At 37.8% G+C, this 18,159-nt stretch overlaps 2 protein-coding genes across 6 annotated transcripts in view; both read left to right on the plus strand.

Moving 5' to 3' along the window:
• Positions 1–9,826, plus strand: part of kcng1 (potassium voltage-gated channel, subfamily G, member 1) — a 30,646-nt gene extending 20,820 nt beyond the window's left edge. The window contains exon 3 of one of the 2 annotated variants that reach the window (XM_077218882.1): positions 7,440–9,826. In XM_077218882.1, the coding sequence (XP_077074997.1) occupies positions 7,440–8,219 (780 nt within the window). In that variant the 3' untranslated portion in view covers positions 8,220–9,826. The remainder of the gene's footprint in view (positions 1–7,439) is intronic. The other variant, XM_077218884.1, reaches the window with a different exon arrangement.
• A 1,776-nt stretch (positions 9,827–11,602) lies between these two features.
• src (v-src avian sarcoma (Schmidt-Ruppin A-2) viral oncogene homolog) overlaps positions 11,603–18,159 on the plus strand; it is a 54,586-nt gene continuing 48,029 nt past the window's right edge. For 3 of the 4 annotated variants that reach the window (XM_077218878.1, XM_077218880.1, XM_077218879.1), the window contains exon 1: positions 11,662–12,056. The gene's annotated coding sequence lies outside the window, so the exon portion shown is untranslated. Of the gene's footprint in view, positions 12,057–18,159 lie in introns of all 4 variants that reach the window. The other variant, XM_077218881.1, reaches the window with a different exon arrangement.

Below are 18,159 nucleotides of genomic sequence, written 5' to 3' on the forward strand. Positions count from 1 at the left end.
CGGTTCTTTAGAACTTTCTATTAGAATGCTGAAAAAAGTGTCATGGTTTCTACAAACATATTAAGCAGCACAGCTGTTTTCAACATCGATGATAATCAGAAATGTTTCTTGAGCAGCAAATCAGGTCCGTGTACAGGTTCGTCCATCCATCTATCCGTGTTCAGTAGTTTTTCAAAAAATGAAAAGAAAAAAAAAACAGAATTCGGCTTAATTTTATATTTTTAGATTCACGGGTTGATCTTTGATCGACCAATCAGCGGAAAGGGGCGTGTCATGCCCGGCCCATGTGGAAATCGAATATTCAAGCTGTTTATCCATTTTCTACCCCTGAATCTAAAAATATAAAATCAAACCGAATTCTCTTTTTATCTCATTTTTCAACTTTCAATATTAAATCAAAAAACGACTGAACGAATGATACACGGATTGACACGGACCAAATCCGCATATCAGAAGAATTTCTGAAAGATCATGTGACACTGAAGACTGGAGTAATGATGATGAAAATTCAGCTTTGATCACAGGAATAAATAATATTTTACAATATCTTCAAATAGAAAACAGTTATTTTAAATTGTAATAATATTTCATAATATTACAGTTTGTACTGTATTTTTGATCAAATAAATGCAGCCTATTTGAGCATAAAAGATGTCTTTCAAAAACATTCAAGAAATCTAAACAACCCCAAACTTTTGAATGATACTGTAAATCAGATTTGTACTATTTGTTTTTTAAACACTAGGGTTACACCAGTATTACAATTTTGGCTGATACAGCTAAATAGAAATAAAGAAATAAATGAATAAATAAATAAAACAGTAAAAACTAAACTTATTCATTGTAAATATTACATGTGAATTTCAGCATCAAAACATGTGATGACATGTATGAAAAATGTAAATTAATTTAGAGACTTGTTGATTTTATTAATTTATTCATTTTTAAAGATTAACTTTAGTTGTCTAAAGTTACCATTAGTTGTCTAATACAAAATGTAAAAATAAGGGAAATTAGCATGCATGCACATGCAGTTGCACAACTAAATAGCCAATAAAATCATTAAAAAAAACTCTACTATTTGCCAGTAACTGATGTGGCACTGATATTATAGTGCATCCCTAAAAAATGCTTTCTAGCTTCAGTCCTGTAGTTGGATCTCAAACACTAATGAACCAGCTAATAAAGGTCTTTACGTTCACTTGAAAAGTACAGCATCTCAAAGCTCATCTCTGCAGGAAGGAAGATCTCAAGAATCAAGCTCACTTACTTACTTAAATTCATCAAGCTCCAAGATCCCCGTTCAAAACGGTTCTGCTCAAACAGAGCAAATCTGCTCGAGCAGACAGTTTTGCTACAGGAGAGGTCATCTTTTTCCAGAAATAATTTGTGGCAATTAGGCCGAGTCGTACGTTAAACCAGCTCCGTCACTAATTGAATTAAGGCACCCATTGTCTCAACTCACATCAGTCACTGGAATAATTCAAATGGCTGCCCCTGGTAAAGAGAAAAACAGAGCATAGAAGATTCAATTAAGCATAAGACCAACATAGCACTAGCATGACAGTCTTCTTCCATTTTCACAAATGATGTCCTTTGTGTATGTCACAGGCTATTTGTGGCAATCTACTGTGAGGATTGAAAGAAGACAGTTGTAGGAATTTTTCCTCAAATTTTCTAATCAAGTATTTACAGACAAATCCAATTAATATTGTTACATTTATTAGCCTATTGACCTCATTCTGCCATCTTGGTGACATTTAGTTGGTTCTAATTATATCTTCATAGTAATAATAATCTCAAGAGGGTTTATTGCTGGATGCTTTATTGGTCTGCTGAAGCACTAAATGTAAAATAAATGCAATAAATCTTTATATCATCTGAGGTGTAATTTTCAATGCACTTATTCATTGCCACCTTTTTTACAGGTGAGCTGAATTAATCTATTGTACCACAATCAACACATTTATCTTTCTTACTTTGTTGCTGTTAGTCTTCAAGGTGCAATCCTAGGATTTAATGAGAATGAACACACACTGAGGATGAGGTGAGACAAGGTGATATAAAAGATGCAGCAAAGTTCTGAAAACACCTTTAGGAAGGATGTGTTTACATTAACCTCCAGCTTCCTCTAGTGGTCTACTAGGAGTATTGCAACTCAGAACCAGATATTGACTGGTATCAGAGGATTTTTTTTTTTTTTTTTTTTTGCAGGGACAGTTCAGCCAAAAAAAAAAAAAATCTGCCATCCTTTACTCACCTTAATGCCATTCCAAAGTAGAATGATTTTTGTTTTTCTAATGCAGAACACAAAAGAAGATATTTTATGATAAGAAGTTGTATGTTTTAGCTGTTTTTGGCCATACAGTGAAAGTCAATGGGGTCCAAAAGTTTCAAGCTCCAGAAAAGACGATACTAAGCAAGATATAAAATTATTCACAACATTTGAACAAATGAAGTCTTGCAAAAACACTTTACAGTATGAAACACTGCTCTTTAAATCTTTAAATGTTTTTGTTGTGAATAAAATATATACACTATATTGCCAAAGGTTTTGGGACATCTGCATTTACATGCACATGACATCCCATTCTTAATAATGGGATCATCATTATAGTTATCTTTATAATTAATTTTCTCCGTGTCAATGGACCTTTAGTGCCTATTTTTATTTTATATGCAGAAGTTTTAGGAGAAACATCCAAAAGTTAATACATGAACCTATCTGAGACATCCATTAATTCCCCCATGAGATTTGTGACATGCTAAGCCATAAGTAAAATCCCAAAGGAGGTTTTTTTCTCATAGGGTTTTCATAGACTGCATTGAGAGAAAATAGATTTTTTTACGGGGGAAAAAAGTGCCCAATACTGTAATCTCACACATTTCCTTTTGCCAAAAGAGATCTCAAAAATGTCTCAAACTGTGCTCAGATTTGTGCCCAAGATACAAAAGCCACACACAAAAAAGATAAGAATAAGAATGCCAACATTTCACATCAAATCAATCACATTTGTTTTTATTTTTATTTTATCGAGAAACATCTTAGACCAAGTTGATACTTAAATGAAAATGTGAGACTTTATAAGGAACTATTAATTACAGGAATTATTGTTCATTAGTTACATTTACAAGTAAACAACGTAAAATATATAATGAGCATATCTTCATGATTTATTAACATTTGCTTAAGGAAATTGCATCCTGTACTTTACTTAAAGCCATCAATGATGCATTTATAGAAGTTAGTAACTGTATTATCACTCATAAAAAGTATTTATAAGAACACAACACGGCTATTAATAACAATAAACAGTTGACCCACCCTCTACAGCTATAACAGCTTCAACTCTTCTGGGAAGGCTTTCCACAAGGTTTAGGAGTGTGCTTATGGGATTTTTGACCATTCTTCTCGAAGCGCATTTGTGAGGTCAGGCACTGATGTTAGACGAGAAGGTCTGGCTCACAGTCTCCGCTCTAATTCATCCCAAAGCTGTTCTATCGGGTTGAGGTCAGGATGCCAGTCAACATCCTCCACACTAAACTCACTCATCCATGTCTTTATGGACCTTGCTTTGTGTACTGGTGCACAGTCATTTTGGAACGGGACTGTCAGGGTCCCGTGGTGTTGACAGTCTTGTCTGTTTTGTAACTGTTTAATGTTTCCTTGTTTGGCTTTGTCTTTGTTTTTGTAGGCCATGTGCTCCTCTTGTCCCGCCTCCTTGTTTCCAGTTACCACGCCCCCTTGTTTAGTAGTAGTAGTAGTAAGTAATAGTAGTAATAGTTTTTATTTTCCCCGTGGGGCAATTGGAATTGCGGCACAGTCGCAGGGCACTTAATGACATGACATCAGACATAGACATATGACACCAACAATAAAATACAAAACAGTACACTATACTCCCTTGTGTCTGACCAGACCAGCAAGACATCTAGCTTAATTTGGGTGATTTAAAGCTTGTATGGCTTGTGGTACAAAAGAAAATTTCGATCTATTCTTAGTCAAAAGTGGTAGACTGAAACGACACCTAGATGGCAGGAATTTAAAATGAGATGCTAACGGGTGTGTGTGATCACATACAATGCAATTAGCCTTTTTCACCACCCTGTCTTTGTAAATGTGTTCAATGCTCGGTAGAGTTATCCCAAGTAAATTGCTGGCAGAAGTAACTGTTTTTCTGATTATCTTTATCTGGGATTCGGTGGCATTTCCGAACCAACAGATAATGCAGCAAGTTAAAACACTTTCAATAAAAGCAGTATAAAACATTTGAAGCATTTTGTTATTAACATTAAAAACAAGCAGTTTCTTTAAAAAATACATTCTTTGCTGTGTCTTAGTGTGGAAAAAATCAGTCCATGAGTCCCATTTAAGCTTGTTGTCCAGTACAATGCCAAGGTATTTATAGTTTGAAACAACCTGAATAATCTCCCCATTGATAAAGGTGTCAGTGGGTTGCTGTGACTTTCTAAAATCTATGGACATTTCTTTGGTCTTATTAATATTTAAAATTAAATGTAGATTATTGCAGCATTCTAAAAAGGAGTCTAAAACTGGCCCATGATCCACCTCCCCATCCATTAATAGACTCACTAAAGCTGTGTCATCTGCATATTTAATAAAATGCCTGTTTTGAAAAGTGCTAATGCATGAATTTGTGTATAAAATAAATAGCAAAGGAGATAGAACACATCCTTGTGGAGAGCCTATTGATGTTATCATCACATCTGACAGAACTGAGCCCACTCTAACCCGCTGTACTCTACTGGTAAGAAAGTCCATGATCCAATTAATAATACCCGAGTTAAGATAGAATTCACTAGCTAAAATGTCTGCAAGAATCTTGGGTTGCATAGTGTTAAAAGCAGATGAAAAGTCCACAAATAGAATCTTAGCATGAGTCTTTGGTTTTTCAAAGTGGATATGCAAATAATTCATTAATGTCAAAATTGCATCGTCCACCCCCCTGGAGGCTTGATAAGCAAATTGCAGGGGGTCCATAAGATGCTGGGTTTGTGATACAATGTACTTCTTTACCAAGCGCTCCAGGCACTTCATGACCAATGATGTCAATGCAATCGGTCGGAAGTCATTGGACTCTGTGGGTTTTGGCAGTTTTGGCACAGGTACAATTGTCGATGTTTTCCACAAGATGGGGACTTTACAGAGATTAAGAGAAGAATTAAAAATATCAGTAAACACAGGGGCTAGCTGTTCTGCACAGTGCTTGAGAGTATTACCACATATTTTATCAGGGCCAGGACTTTTCCGAGGATTACAGCAACTAAAGAGGTGAAGGACATCCGATTGTCTGATGTTTAATACAGAAGATGCCGGGGATGGAGGGGGCAGCACGATGCCAGCCCCAGCACTCCTGCCGTTCTCAAAAGTTTAGTCCACGTCTTGTCCTTGTTTCACTAGTTGTGCTCACCTGATCCTCATGTGCTCTGGTCCCTTTATATTGTGCCTCTTTCCCTAATATCTTTGCTGGTTTGTTTTGTGGTTTATTCCTGTTTGCCTCCCTGTATTAAACCTAGTTCTTGTCGTGATACTGGTCTTTCTAGCTCTAGTGTATCCTTTTGCTTATTTCCTTCCAGTCTTGTTCTATTTAATTTTAGTCTTTTGTTTTTTCGTTTGATTGCAAGTTTCAGTCATTTTATTCCTAGTTTTCTTTTTTGTTTTGCTCCTTCAGTAGTCATTGTTCTGTTTCAGTCTTTATTTTTATATTTCCGATTGAATTACTCTCTTGTGCCTTGCCTGTTTATCTTGTCTTGTCTTGTTTAATCTCCGTCTACATGAAAACGCAAAAACACGCTATAAAGCGCTGTCAAGAGCATGCCAGCGGCGCACAATCTGACGTCAAACACAGCGGATAACGGCGCACACTCTGACGTCGCAAGGCGAAACCCCCGGTTCTACTGTCTACACGACAACACTGCAACAGGTGTTTCTGAAAATCCTCACCCTGGTAGGGTTTTCAAAAATGTTCGGTTTCAGTGACCTGATACTGCGTTTCCGTGTGGACGAACGGCCGAACCGTGTAAAAAAAAAAAGTTATTAAAAAAAAAAAAAAAATTACCTGTGTCCGTATGGAGTAGGCCTGATACTCAAGTGTCAAGCCTCCGGTTCTGGGAGCTTCTGCCTTGCAGCAAGACTGGTGCTACATCGGTTCCTCACCATCGTCCCACCTGGTGCTGTCTCTTCCTCTACACTCCTCAAGCTCATGGTCACCCCAGGACTGTATTCAGTGGTCATCCTCCCTGCCTGGCATCGTGTTGCATGCCCAGCCCTACTGTTTGAACTGTTTCACGCCTCACTCTCCTTGTTGTGCCCTATCTACAGTCTTGTCAATAAAACATCACTGTTCATTCTGAGTCTGGGTCCTCTCTCTCTCTTGCAGAACCTGACAGGGACGGGGCCATCCCCAAACTGTTCCCACAAAGTTGGGAGCATGAAATTGTCCAAAATGTCTCGGTATGCTGAAGCATTAAGAGTTCCTTCCACTGAAACTATAAGGTCCCAAGCACAACCCCTGAAAAACAAGCCCGCACCATAATCCCCCCTCCACCAAACTTTACACTTGGCACAATGCAGTTCAGTAACGTTCTCCTGGCGACCGCCAAACCCAGACTCATCAATCGGATTGCCAGACAGAGAAACAGATTACAAGCAGAGAAACGTCCAGAATGGACTTATTGTACAGGCGGTACACTGAGCTCCAGAGAGCGACACATTCTTTCACAAATGTTTGTAAAAGCAGTCTGTATGCAGGTCCTTGATTTTATACAACTGTTGCCAAGGAAGTGATTGGAACACCTGAATTCAATGATATGAAATATAAAACCCATCACCAGGGTCCTACTCGCCCTGCTCTGCACGAGCCTCGAACCCGGATCTCCAGCATGGGAGTCAGGCGCTCTAACAAGGAGGCATTATATGACATGGGCTACTTGCTATATACTTGCAAATCGAGACAACGATGAACAAAATGAAGTGAAAGAAAAAAACAAATAAAGAAAATGCAGTGTTGTGAGTTTTTTTTATGCTCACAACACTGCTTTTTTTTTGTCAGTAAAAACACTAATATTGTGAAATATCTCTACAATTTATATGATTACCTTTAACCATTATTACTCCAGTCTTCAGTGTCACGTGATCCTTCAGAAATCATTCTAACATGATTTGTTCCTCAAGAAACCATGATGCAGTTTTTCAGGATTCTATGATGAATATGAGGTTCAGCATTTATTTGAAATAGAAATCTTTTGTAACATTATAAATGACTTTACTGTCACTTCTGATCAATATAATGCATCCATGCCGAATAAAACTATCAATTTCTTCTTGCTGACCCCAAACATTTGAACAGTAGTGCGCATATAATGTTATAATACATGCTATACAAATAGTAATAAACTTTTCCATTGATCTCTTTCAGGGGAAATGCTCTCAGATGTGCTACAACATCTTCATAGTGGAGACAGTGTGTGTGGCCTGGTTCTCGCTGGAGTTCACGCTGCGCTTCATCCAAGACCGCAGCAAGTTGGCCTTCCTCCGGCGCCCGCTCAACCTGATCGACGTCATAGCCATCCTGCCCTACTACATCACGCTGGTGGTGGACAGCACCTCCACGGGGGAGAAGCGCTTGGGCTCAGGCAGCAGTTACCTGGACAAAGTGGGCCTCGTGCTTCGGGTCCTGCGGGCGTTACGCATCCTCTACGTGATGCGCCTTGCGCGCCACTCGCTCGGACTCCAGACGCTCGGGCTGACGGCGCGCAGGTGCACGCGAGAGTTCGGCCTGCTCCTCCTCTTCCTCTGCGTCGCCATAGCGCTCTTCTCCCCGCTCCTCTACCTGATCGAGAACGAGGCGGCGGCCACGCGAGAGTTCAGTAGCATTCCCGCCACGTACTGGTGGGCCGTGATCACGATGACCACGGTGGGTTACGGTGACATGGTGCCGCGCAGCATCCCGGGACAGGTGGTGGCGCTCAGCAGCATCCTCAGCGGGATCCTGCTCATGGCGTTCCCCGTCACCTCCATCTTCCACACATTCTCGCGCTCCTACGTAGAGCTCAAACAGGAGCAGCAGCGGCTGCTTCAGCGCAGGACTCACTTTCTTCTGCGCAGTCGCATCGCGGGACTCGGCAGCAACCTGTCGGTGGAGAGCGACGTGCTCTTCCCCAGCGTCTCGTCTAACCACAGAGACAAAGAGGAGTAAAAGTGCTGGACTTAAGTGGAATGAAAAGCTTTTTTGATATTTTGAATGTTGTTTTACATATTGTCCATCAACAATCCATTAAAAGACTTTTAGGGAACGTTCCAGCAGAATTGACTTCCAAGTTAAACATATCTGAACCATTCTGAGCTCGCTAATCAAGGTCTTTGGGTTTATTTGAAAACGAATGACTTGATCTTAATGGAATAGGTCACCCAAAAAAAAAAAAAAAAATTCTGTCATAATTTATTCACCTTAATGGCACTCAAAAGCTTCTTCTGTGGAACACGAGAAGATCATTTTAAATTAGAGTTGTTATTGTTCACTAAAACTATTAAAGATCATTTTCGGTGATTGAAAGAAAGCAAAAATAAATAAATTAAAATGAAATATAAATGTTAGATGAAAATCATAAAACTTAAACTTGGCAACTAAAACTATTCTGAAAAAAAATTTGAACACTAATAAAAGTGACAAAAGCACAATTACTAAAACTTAAATTAAAATGAAAACTGAAAATATAAAAATAGAATCGAATTCAACATGAATAAATACAGTATAATCTATTCTATATCAATAAATAATGGTATACAAATAATACTAATCCACATCATGGTCAGCGAAGGTTTTCAGGAAAATAAAATGCAAATTTCAGTCTGTTTCTAATGCAAAGCTATCAGATGACTATTGTCATATCAACCACTTTTATGATGCTTTTTGTCCTTTTCCAGCTTGACAGGTCCAGTTCCCATTCACTTACATTATATTAAAAAGAGTGGACAGAACAGGCCATGGAAGGGAAAGAAAGTCATGCAGGTTTGAAATGACATAAGGGTTAAAAAAAATAATGACAGAATTGTTATTATTATCGTTATTATTATTTTTGGTCGGGTGAACGATCCCTTTCAGAAGCAAAACTGAACTTGTCTGTTTAAATTCATCAAGCTCCAAGCCATTGTTGTTGTTGATCAGGCTCCTTTTCAAAATCTTTCTGCCTAAAGATGTCGTCACTTCTTGATGAGGTCAGCATGGGATATTTAATTCCTCTATTGGTCAAACATGTTTTCAATTTCACTATGAATTCACAGCAAATTTTAATACACAACAAAAGGCAAAACTTATAGGCTACACATATGCTTGTGATCCCGGTCTCCCACATTTGCATGCATATGAATACAAGTGAATGCAAAAACAAGGTCTAGTCTTATCGCACCTTAAGAACAGAAAATTATTTTGTAAGACAAGTTATTTTACATATTGTCCATCAAAACCCCACTCAGTTGAATCAGCACATGTATTTTCAGTACTTTAGTGCTGCATGAATATCTTCCCTTCGTGCATATTTAATTCTAACATAAATCACATCAAACACTATATCACTTGAATATGTAAACACCAGGTTTGTGTTCAGTTTCGCGCTGACATATGTTTGATTCAGATTTCACTCCATATAATTCTTATTTACAATCTGTAATGTTTATTGCTAAGAGCTCATCTGCCAGGAACATCTCCCTATAGTTTCTCACATGTGTGTCACATTCTGTTTTTTTAAATAATAATATTAATAATAACACATAACATGAATAAACCTGATTTCATTTTTAATGCAATCTAATATTTTTATGGTCTTATTTCTTACAAAAGTTGTTGCTGAATATTACAGTAAATAACATGTTGACATCATGAAACAGCCTTTCAGAGAGCAACCAGTCACCACCAGCAGAGGACAGCATTGGCAAATATTTGGAGATAAACTAGGATTTTCTGTAAAACAAGCATATAATGTGCAAAATGGAGGAAGACAACAGGAATAAGCCTCAGGCTATAGTTTCTGGTATGTGGCTTTCAAAATCTGATGAGACTTGTCATGTTAGTGAAATGGCAAGCTGAAGGCAAGCGCTCTTTAAAAAAAAAAGAAGTGAAATCTACTTTACAACTCCCAAATCTTATTCCTAATATCCAGTGAGGAATGTGCATATGTCTGAATTCCTCTTCTTTAATAAGATGCTGGAAAAACTTGCCTGAGAGTAAAAAAAACTGACCTCTGTTGAGCTCTGAAAGTATATAGGCTAATACATTTTTTTAAATTAATGTGTTGCTTATTAAAAGCTTAGAACTAGTGATTTATTAAAACTTAAGATATGAAGGTAGAAGATTGTTAGAAAACAATCTACATTGTAAAAACAAAAGGCTTTTCCAAAGCCACAGCACTACATGTGCTAAATGTGATCATCGCTATAGTAGCCTAATATAGACCTATATTGACGCATTTCATTTTTAAAAAATGCAGCTACTTTCTCTCTCAAAATAAGACTTTGAGAGCATGAGATCCCACCCTCCCTCCAGAGCGTCTCCAAAACCACACCTCCTTCAAAACACATGAACACACACAGCAGATTCTGCAAAGCATCACAGAGAGACCGCGTTAAATTACCTCATGTCTCAAATAGGCCTAACATTACAATAATAATGAACATAAACAACTTAAAGACCTGTACCACCTGACTGCTGCAGATTCGTTTCGTCGTTGATTGTTGCCATTGAAATGCATAATTTGTGTCACGAACCGCTCCAAGAATAACGTCACGGGTTTTCCATTGCTTCCAAATTACAGTAGTTATGGCGGGAATGCAGTATAAGCTCATTGTTTTGGTTCAGGAGAAACTGTAAAAGGCAACTGCTATTTAGGTTGCGGTAACTGACGTCTGTCTAACTCTGCATAGCATGAAACGCACTAATGACGTGTGATATCTGCGCAAACAGGTGCATGTATGAAAATACATGTTGACAGACAGGTAAGACATCGGCCCGAATGCAATGACTGGACGAACATTTTATGGTCCTCCTATGCCTTCCACAGATAATATAAATACATTTAGATCACCTTACTTAGTGATTGTTGGATGTTAGGAGACTTTCAACCAACATAACAAAAATTGTTTCTGGAACAAATAATCTTAAATGATTTTTAATGACCTGAAAGACAGGTTTGTTCAAAAACGAAACCCCACTTATATTATTTGCTTTATATTAAAGCTTTTGCGTTCGCCATTTTTATTTCTTTATTTACATTTATGACAGACTATGTAAGCCGTACAAAATTGTATTTTTTCATTTTCTTCTTTATAAATTGATTTATTTTTGCACCGAGCAATCTCAAAATGACGTGTGGGTGCCCTAGATCCAGCAATAGGTGGCCCAGTTATACCTTATACTATTCTCTACAGTCATGATAAACCCCGCCCTCTCTCTCTCTCTCTCTCTCTCTCTCTCTCTCTCTCTCTCTCTCTCTCTCTCTCTCTCTCTCTCTCTCTCTCTCTCTCTCTCTCTCTCTCTCTCTCTCTCTCTCTCTCTCTCTCTCCTGCAGTTGCAGACTTGTCTCTGCTAGTCAAGTGTAACGTAGTAAAACAGTGTCACGTCAAGCGCCCTCCCCTCTCTGCCTGCTGCCTTCAATTTTCCCACAGTCTCATATGGGTGTCATGGGTTTGACTCCCCCTTCGGCCGTGTGCTGTTTCTCAGGGACGCAATAAGCACTGCTTATCCAGACAGGCATCAGATCATTCCCGATCGCTTTTGATCGTGACGTTGGATACATTAATTGTTACCCGCGTGAAGATGACTCGTGCAGCTGTGCGCGTTCCCAGGCAACCCCAGTCATGAACGCGCACTGAACGCGCTCACTCTCCGTTTCATTTCGTCTGCTAGAGCCGCAAAACATTATTGACTATGGAAAGCTGAGCCTCGTTCATTCATAGACCGAAAACAGTAAATCAAAGGTCATTCAGAGCAGCCAGAAAACAAAAGGATTTTATTCACACCACATTTGTGGTTCTCGACAAGGTGAGTAGGCTACGAACGCCTTATTTTATATCAGATGTTTTTGTTAACCGTTGAGATTGAAAATAGACCTCAAGGTAATTTTAGCCAGATTTCTGGTTGATAAAATAAATAAAAGGTGTGGTTTATTGATTAAAATGAATGTGCGAGCTCAATTTCTCATCGTGTTTATAAATCCGGGCATTTTTTTCTCCAATCCACCGGTATAAATGGATGTTTGATTGTGTCTCAACAACAACAAATGATCGCGATGTTTTCCATTTTAATCAGATACAAATCTTATGATACAAATCTTATGATTATGTATTAATTTGTGTGAATATTGCAGACAAACAATCACAATGTGATGACTAACTACCACAGTTGCAGATCTCAACAATACCTATCTATCTATCTATCTATCTATCTATCTATCTATCTATCTATCTATCTATCTATCTATCTATCTATCTATCTATCTATCTATCTATCGTCAGCAGAGGAAGTCTTCAGTGAACTAAAGAGAAGTTCTCGTCTGCTTTTGCTGTAACTTATTTGGGATTATGGTTCTCCCACTCAAGATGATTCAAATCTCTAAATATTGAGTTTGCTATAAGGCATGAGTGGTTGAATTTGTATTTTTGTGTGATCTGGTTACGCATGAGGTGAGGTTCAGGGGTGGACCTTCATGCCTACCTTTTTTCCAAAAATCTTATGTTTCCATGTGAATCACATGGTGCAAAATAATTGCGAAATCTCCACCTCGTAAAATAGTTTTCTCATAAGATTAGCTTGGTAATTTTTGGTCTTTCTATGACATGTAGGCCTAGATGGCATTGTGAGGTCCTCTAGTGCAGTCACGTTTTCTTTTCCATAGCTACATTTCTCTTTACAACCCTCTTTACAGTCAGGGGCTTTACATTATCACATTTCTAAAGACATATTCCCTGTACAGAACTGTGCTCTACTGTAAATCATGGGATAAATCATATCAGGAGAGTTTGAGCATAGCACTAAGCTATAATTTGTTAGTTTACCACTTCTCATCTTGGTAGAAAGACCTCGCCCACACTTACTGTCCTCAGAGTGTTTTCATTTTCCCATCCTCCTCGTTCTTCATGGCAAAATGCACTTAGGTAAGTGAAAGTGAGAGTAAGGTTTGTTCTAACCAAATCGACCCTGGTTTGAATCTGTGAAGGGCTGGATAGTATCATCAACCTCACTTGACTGTTTAGGTCTTTGGTTGGAGAAATAAAGCACGAATGTCTGAATAATGAGCGGGATAGCTCACAGTAAAGCAGCTGTCTTTTTTGTTTATCTTTGGGTTTTGCCTTCTCTGTTGACTTTTGTTTAATTTTAATTAGTTCTGTTGTTGTACATCCTGGTAATCGCTGGCCCTTTGCCAGAGTCTCAGTGTCAATGTTAATTCTGGAGATTCACAGTGCAACTATGTTTTTGTCCCTTTCATTTTATCTTCCGCCATGTTAATTTAAAAGTCCAGTCACTTTGAAAAGTAATATCATGCCTTTACTCAACAATCTGCACGATTTGAGGAAACGTTATGTCTGTAGCAGAAACAGTGTTGGATACTTTAAATTAGGGTTTGTTCAAATCCCCAACCCTAAGTATGCTTGCCTTAGTATGCACCACAATAGAGAAATCTAAAGCTGTGCACACTGACTGTACGATTTATAATAGTCCTTTACGATTGTTGCTTCTCATACTATACGAACATGATCCTCGCTGTAGCCTGTAGGATCTCAGTTGTGATTCATGTCAGACATGTTAAAAACAGACACACGCAATGCAAGACTCGTTCTGAGATATACATCATCAATCCGTGGCACGTTCCATTACTCTGAGCTGCTGTTAATCGCATCCAAAATAAAAGTTTGTGTTTACATAATAATATGTGCGTACTGTGTATGATTATTTTTTATATATAATTACACACATGCATGTATATATTTAAGAAAAATGTGTTATTTATATATGAAATATTTATATTTATATACACTGCCGTTCAAAAGTTTTGGATCGGGATGATTTTTAATGTTTTTAAAAGAAGTCTCTTCTGCTCACCAAGGCTCCATTTATTTGATAAAAAAAACCATTAAATATTATGACAATTTAAAATAACTTTTTTTATTTTAATATATTTTAAAATGTAATTTATTCCTGTGATCAAAGCTGAATTTTCAGCATCATTACTCCAGTCTTCAGTGTCACATGATCCTTCAGAAATCATTCTAATATGCGGATTAATCGCATAATATTATGCACAGTAAACATAAACTTTTATTTTGGATGCGATTAATCTTTTCACAGCCCTAGTTTGAAATGGTGTCTGGCAAAGAAAAATAATCTCTAGCATTCATTTTGATAATGGCTTTACTTTAAAAAAAGAGAAAAAAAAAGAAGAAGATGTGTGTGGAGCAAGTGGTGGTTTGTTGTTGTCTCACTAATTGCATCTTCAGGTTCTGCACTCCTATTGGTTTTTGACTTGACGGTTGTCATTGGAGAAGTTACACTGCAGGACTGTGACACTGACACTGCCAGGTAAAATTTGATCACAATGGTCAAACTAGCGATTACAGACTTCGGATTGTGGCCTAAAATCAGAGAGATATTTTAGGATTCCAAATTTGGCCAAATCGTACAATGTGAACCTGGCTTAAAGGAACACTCCACCGTTTTTTGAAATAGGGCTTATTCACGGTTTCCCCTACATTAAGATAGGTGGGCAAAAGCATTTTTGTCTCAGTGCATGCATTGTCTTAGTTTGGGAGCGCCGACGCTAGCTTAGCTTAGCATAATGATTGGAATCATATGTTGTCAGGTAGCATGTCATGAGTAAAAATGATAAAAAAAACAACAACAAAAAACACCTAATTACTTCTTGTGGCCTGTGTATTCACAACAAGTACAAATATCAATTCAGATTAAGACTAGGTGATTTCCTAGGTAGATATTGACTTGGGACTATTTTAGGGTAAATCACAGGCGAAGCACTGCTACTTGGGCGCAGTCATATCACGCAACAGCTGAAATCCCCAAACTTCTGTCAACATACCGGCTTGACCTGACCTGCACCTGCACCGAGTATCTTCGCTTTTGGATTGTGTTTAGTTTGAGAAGTTACAGCAAACATTGTAATTATCTGCAAAAGGTTGTGAGAACGAGCAAAGGACGTACACGAATGTAATGTTTCACAGAATTCCACCGAATGTGGAACTGAGAAATCGATGGCTAGCTGGATATCTGTACTTCAACACCTCACTACAAAATTAGCCAGTATCGTGTTTGCGAAGAGCATTTTGCACCGGAGGATTATGTTGAAAAAATACTATATACTACCAGAATGACTACGTCTGAAGGATACGGCCGTCCCAACCATTTTCAAAGAAAAGGCAGAAAAAAGTGCACATGTAAGTTGTCTTTTATTACGCTTCCTTGCGTGAATCTGTGTCTTTATTCAGTTGTAAGATAGATGCTGAGAAGCTGTAAAATGAGTATGGTTCAAATTGCCTCATCTATTATAACCTCATGTTGAGTTCAACCTTAGCATGAACAACATGATTGAGAAAAAATTTCGCTGTTACCTGTGAAAAAATTGGCTCTCATCCTCACGTCCTCAGTCTGTTGAGCGATCGCAACCTCCTCCTTCTGTCGGTCTATTTCCATTGCACGCAGCTCCTCTTCTGAAAACTCGTTTTTTAGACGTATGGTTCTGTATCATGACTGTCTGAGAAATCACCCTCTTCGTCTCGCACAAAATCCCCCATGTCCATCGCCATTCATTATGTCTACTGTCAGAAAAATAGCCAGCTAATATTCACGCCAGTATGTTGACAGAAGTTTGGGGATTTCAGCTGTTGCGTGATATGACTGCGCCCAAGTAGCAGTGCTTCGCCTGTGATTCACCCTAATATAGTCCCAAGTCAATATCTGCCAAGGAAATCGCCTAGTCTTAATCTGAATTGCTATTTATACTTGTTGTGAATACGCAAGCCACAAGAAGAAATTTCTATATTTTTTTTTATTATAACCTTTACTCAAGACATGCTACCTGACAACATAGGATTCCATTCATTGTGCTAAGCTAAGCTAGCGTCGGCACTCCCAAACTAAGACAATGCATGCACTGAGACAAAAATGCTTTTGCCCAGGTATCTTAATGTAGGGGAGACTGTGAATAATCCCTATTTCAAAAAACGGTGGAGTGTTCCTTTAACACGAGACTCAGTGTTGCACTTCAGAACTGAGACTCTGAGTGAACATCTGATAACTTTAAGGTATCCCTTAAATCTGTGGTACTAGTGTTTACTCCGATGAGCTGTTTTCCCCATAGTGATTTGGAGCAATTAGCTATTGCATCCCCGTCTTCAGTAGTGTTCATCTGTTGTTTCTCTGCATTGCCCGTGGCTGTTGATGCTGCTTTCATGAGGAGGGACTGATGCTCTTAATTAGATGTGCTCATTACACCATCAAGGGCTCTCGAAGAGGGGGCCCGGATCCCGTGAAGTGGCCTTAATGCTTTTCGAAATTCTGTGAATGCCTTTCAGTGAAAGCCGTGAAAGTTTAAGTCTGCTCCAAATGAGCTCATTGGAAAAGCAGCTTTTTAAGGCAAAATTCCTGTTAATTGGTAATGTGCCGACGCAGTTGGGCCTTTGTCCTCCCTTCACTGGGACCCTCTGTCTGTGAGGAGTGATACACTCTGCTTTGGGCTGCGTTATGAATGACACACTTGTTTCTGTTGACTGGCTTTGAGAATTGGCATGCAATACAAAGTGGCTTCATCTTTAGAAATGCTATTATGTGAACGAGTGATCGTAGGAGGCATGATCCGAAAAACAGAGGGAATCAGAGGACGACATAGAACACATTTTGGGAAGATGCTTGACCAAATAATATCACTGGAGCCACTAAGTAAAAAATTGCAAAAGATATATCTAAGGAATACTTTCATAAATTACTCGAATCTCCCATAAATATTCTGTGAATCATAAACATCCTAAAATTGCTTCTAAAACATAATGTGTGTGTGTATATATATAAAATATACATATAGTACATATTACATATTGCATATATTACATTATTACATATTGCATATATTACATTATATACATATAGTATATGTAAAATATTTTGATTACACAATGATACCTGATGGAAAAAAATGCACTGACTAATTCATGATTTTCAGCTATATAAGACACTTTTTACAGAAAATATTATATTGTTATGGCCTGTACCATCTTGTGATCCATGATAATGAATAACAATTATATTTATGAATAACATGAATAACAATTAATTATTTTAATAATTTGTAACTTTAATTATAACTTTCACTTTTTACTTTAACTATAAAAAATATAGAAACCCAAACACCCATATATATATATATATATATATATATATATACATGACAGTTAAGCTCATTTCTCATTTATATTACTGTAATGCAAAAATATTGTTTCATGTATTCATGCATAATCGTAGTATTTGTTGCACTGCCTTCATGTATTCTGATTTCTTTTTTTTCTTGTTTGTAAAACTGCTCTTTGTGTTTTAAATAATCTCACAATCCATAAATATAAAATGTCTCTATGATGTATAAGATGTACAAATAAAATTATTTATTAATTAATTAATTGTATGTTCAGAAACATCTGCTGATGCATGAGCGTGGTGTTGTAGATATCACAGGAAACTCTTGTCACCTTCTCTTTTATCTGTTTAAAATCAAATGAGATACAATAGACCTTGATGCCGTTCACACGTGATTTAACAAGCGCCCCGTTTTGTGTGATTGGGAGCAAAATTTGCATGTTTAATGGTCACGCTATCGGCCTCTCTGCAGAATACGGCGAGATTTGCTGTGGCCACCCACAGATCTTGTTAAATGTTTAATGCAGCAGACGGCTAACTTCCGTTGTTCTGTGTAGCTCCCTATCGTTCTGTTGCTCTGTCCCACTTATGAGTCTAATTGGTTCCTACCAATTCTCAAAGACCATTGTACGAATTTGTAAATAATTTTTTTTTGCTTTTTCTGTTAGAATATTGGTTGCTTTTTGATTTTGTCCCCTTTGAGATGCTTTCAAACTTTGTGTAGTGTTGA

This window comes from Siphateles boraxobius, unplaced genomic scaffold (genome assembly GCF_051911475.1).
Source record: "Siphateles boraxobius isolate OS27281-9 unplaced genomic scaffold, OSU_SipBor_1 77, whole genome shotgun sequence".
NCBI classification, from domain to species: Eukaryota; Metazoa; Chordata; class Actinopteri; order Cypriniformes; family Leuciscidae; genus Siphateles; species Siphateles boraxobius.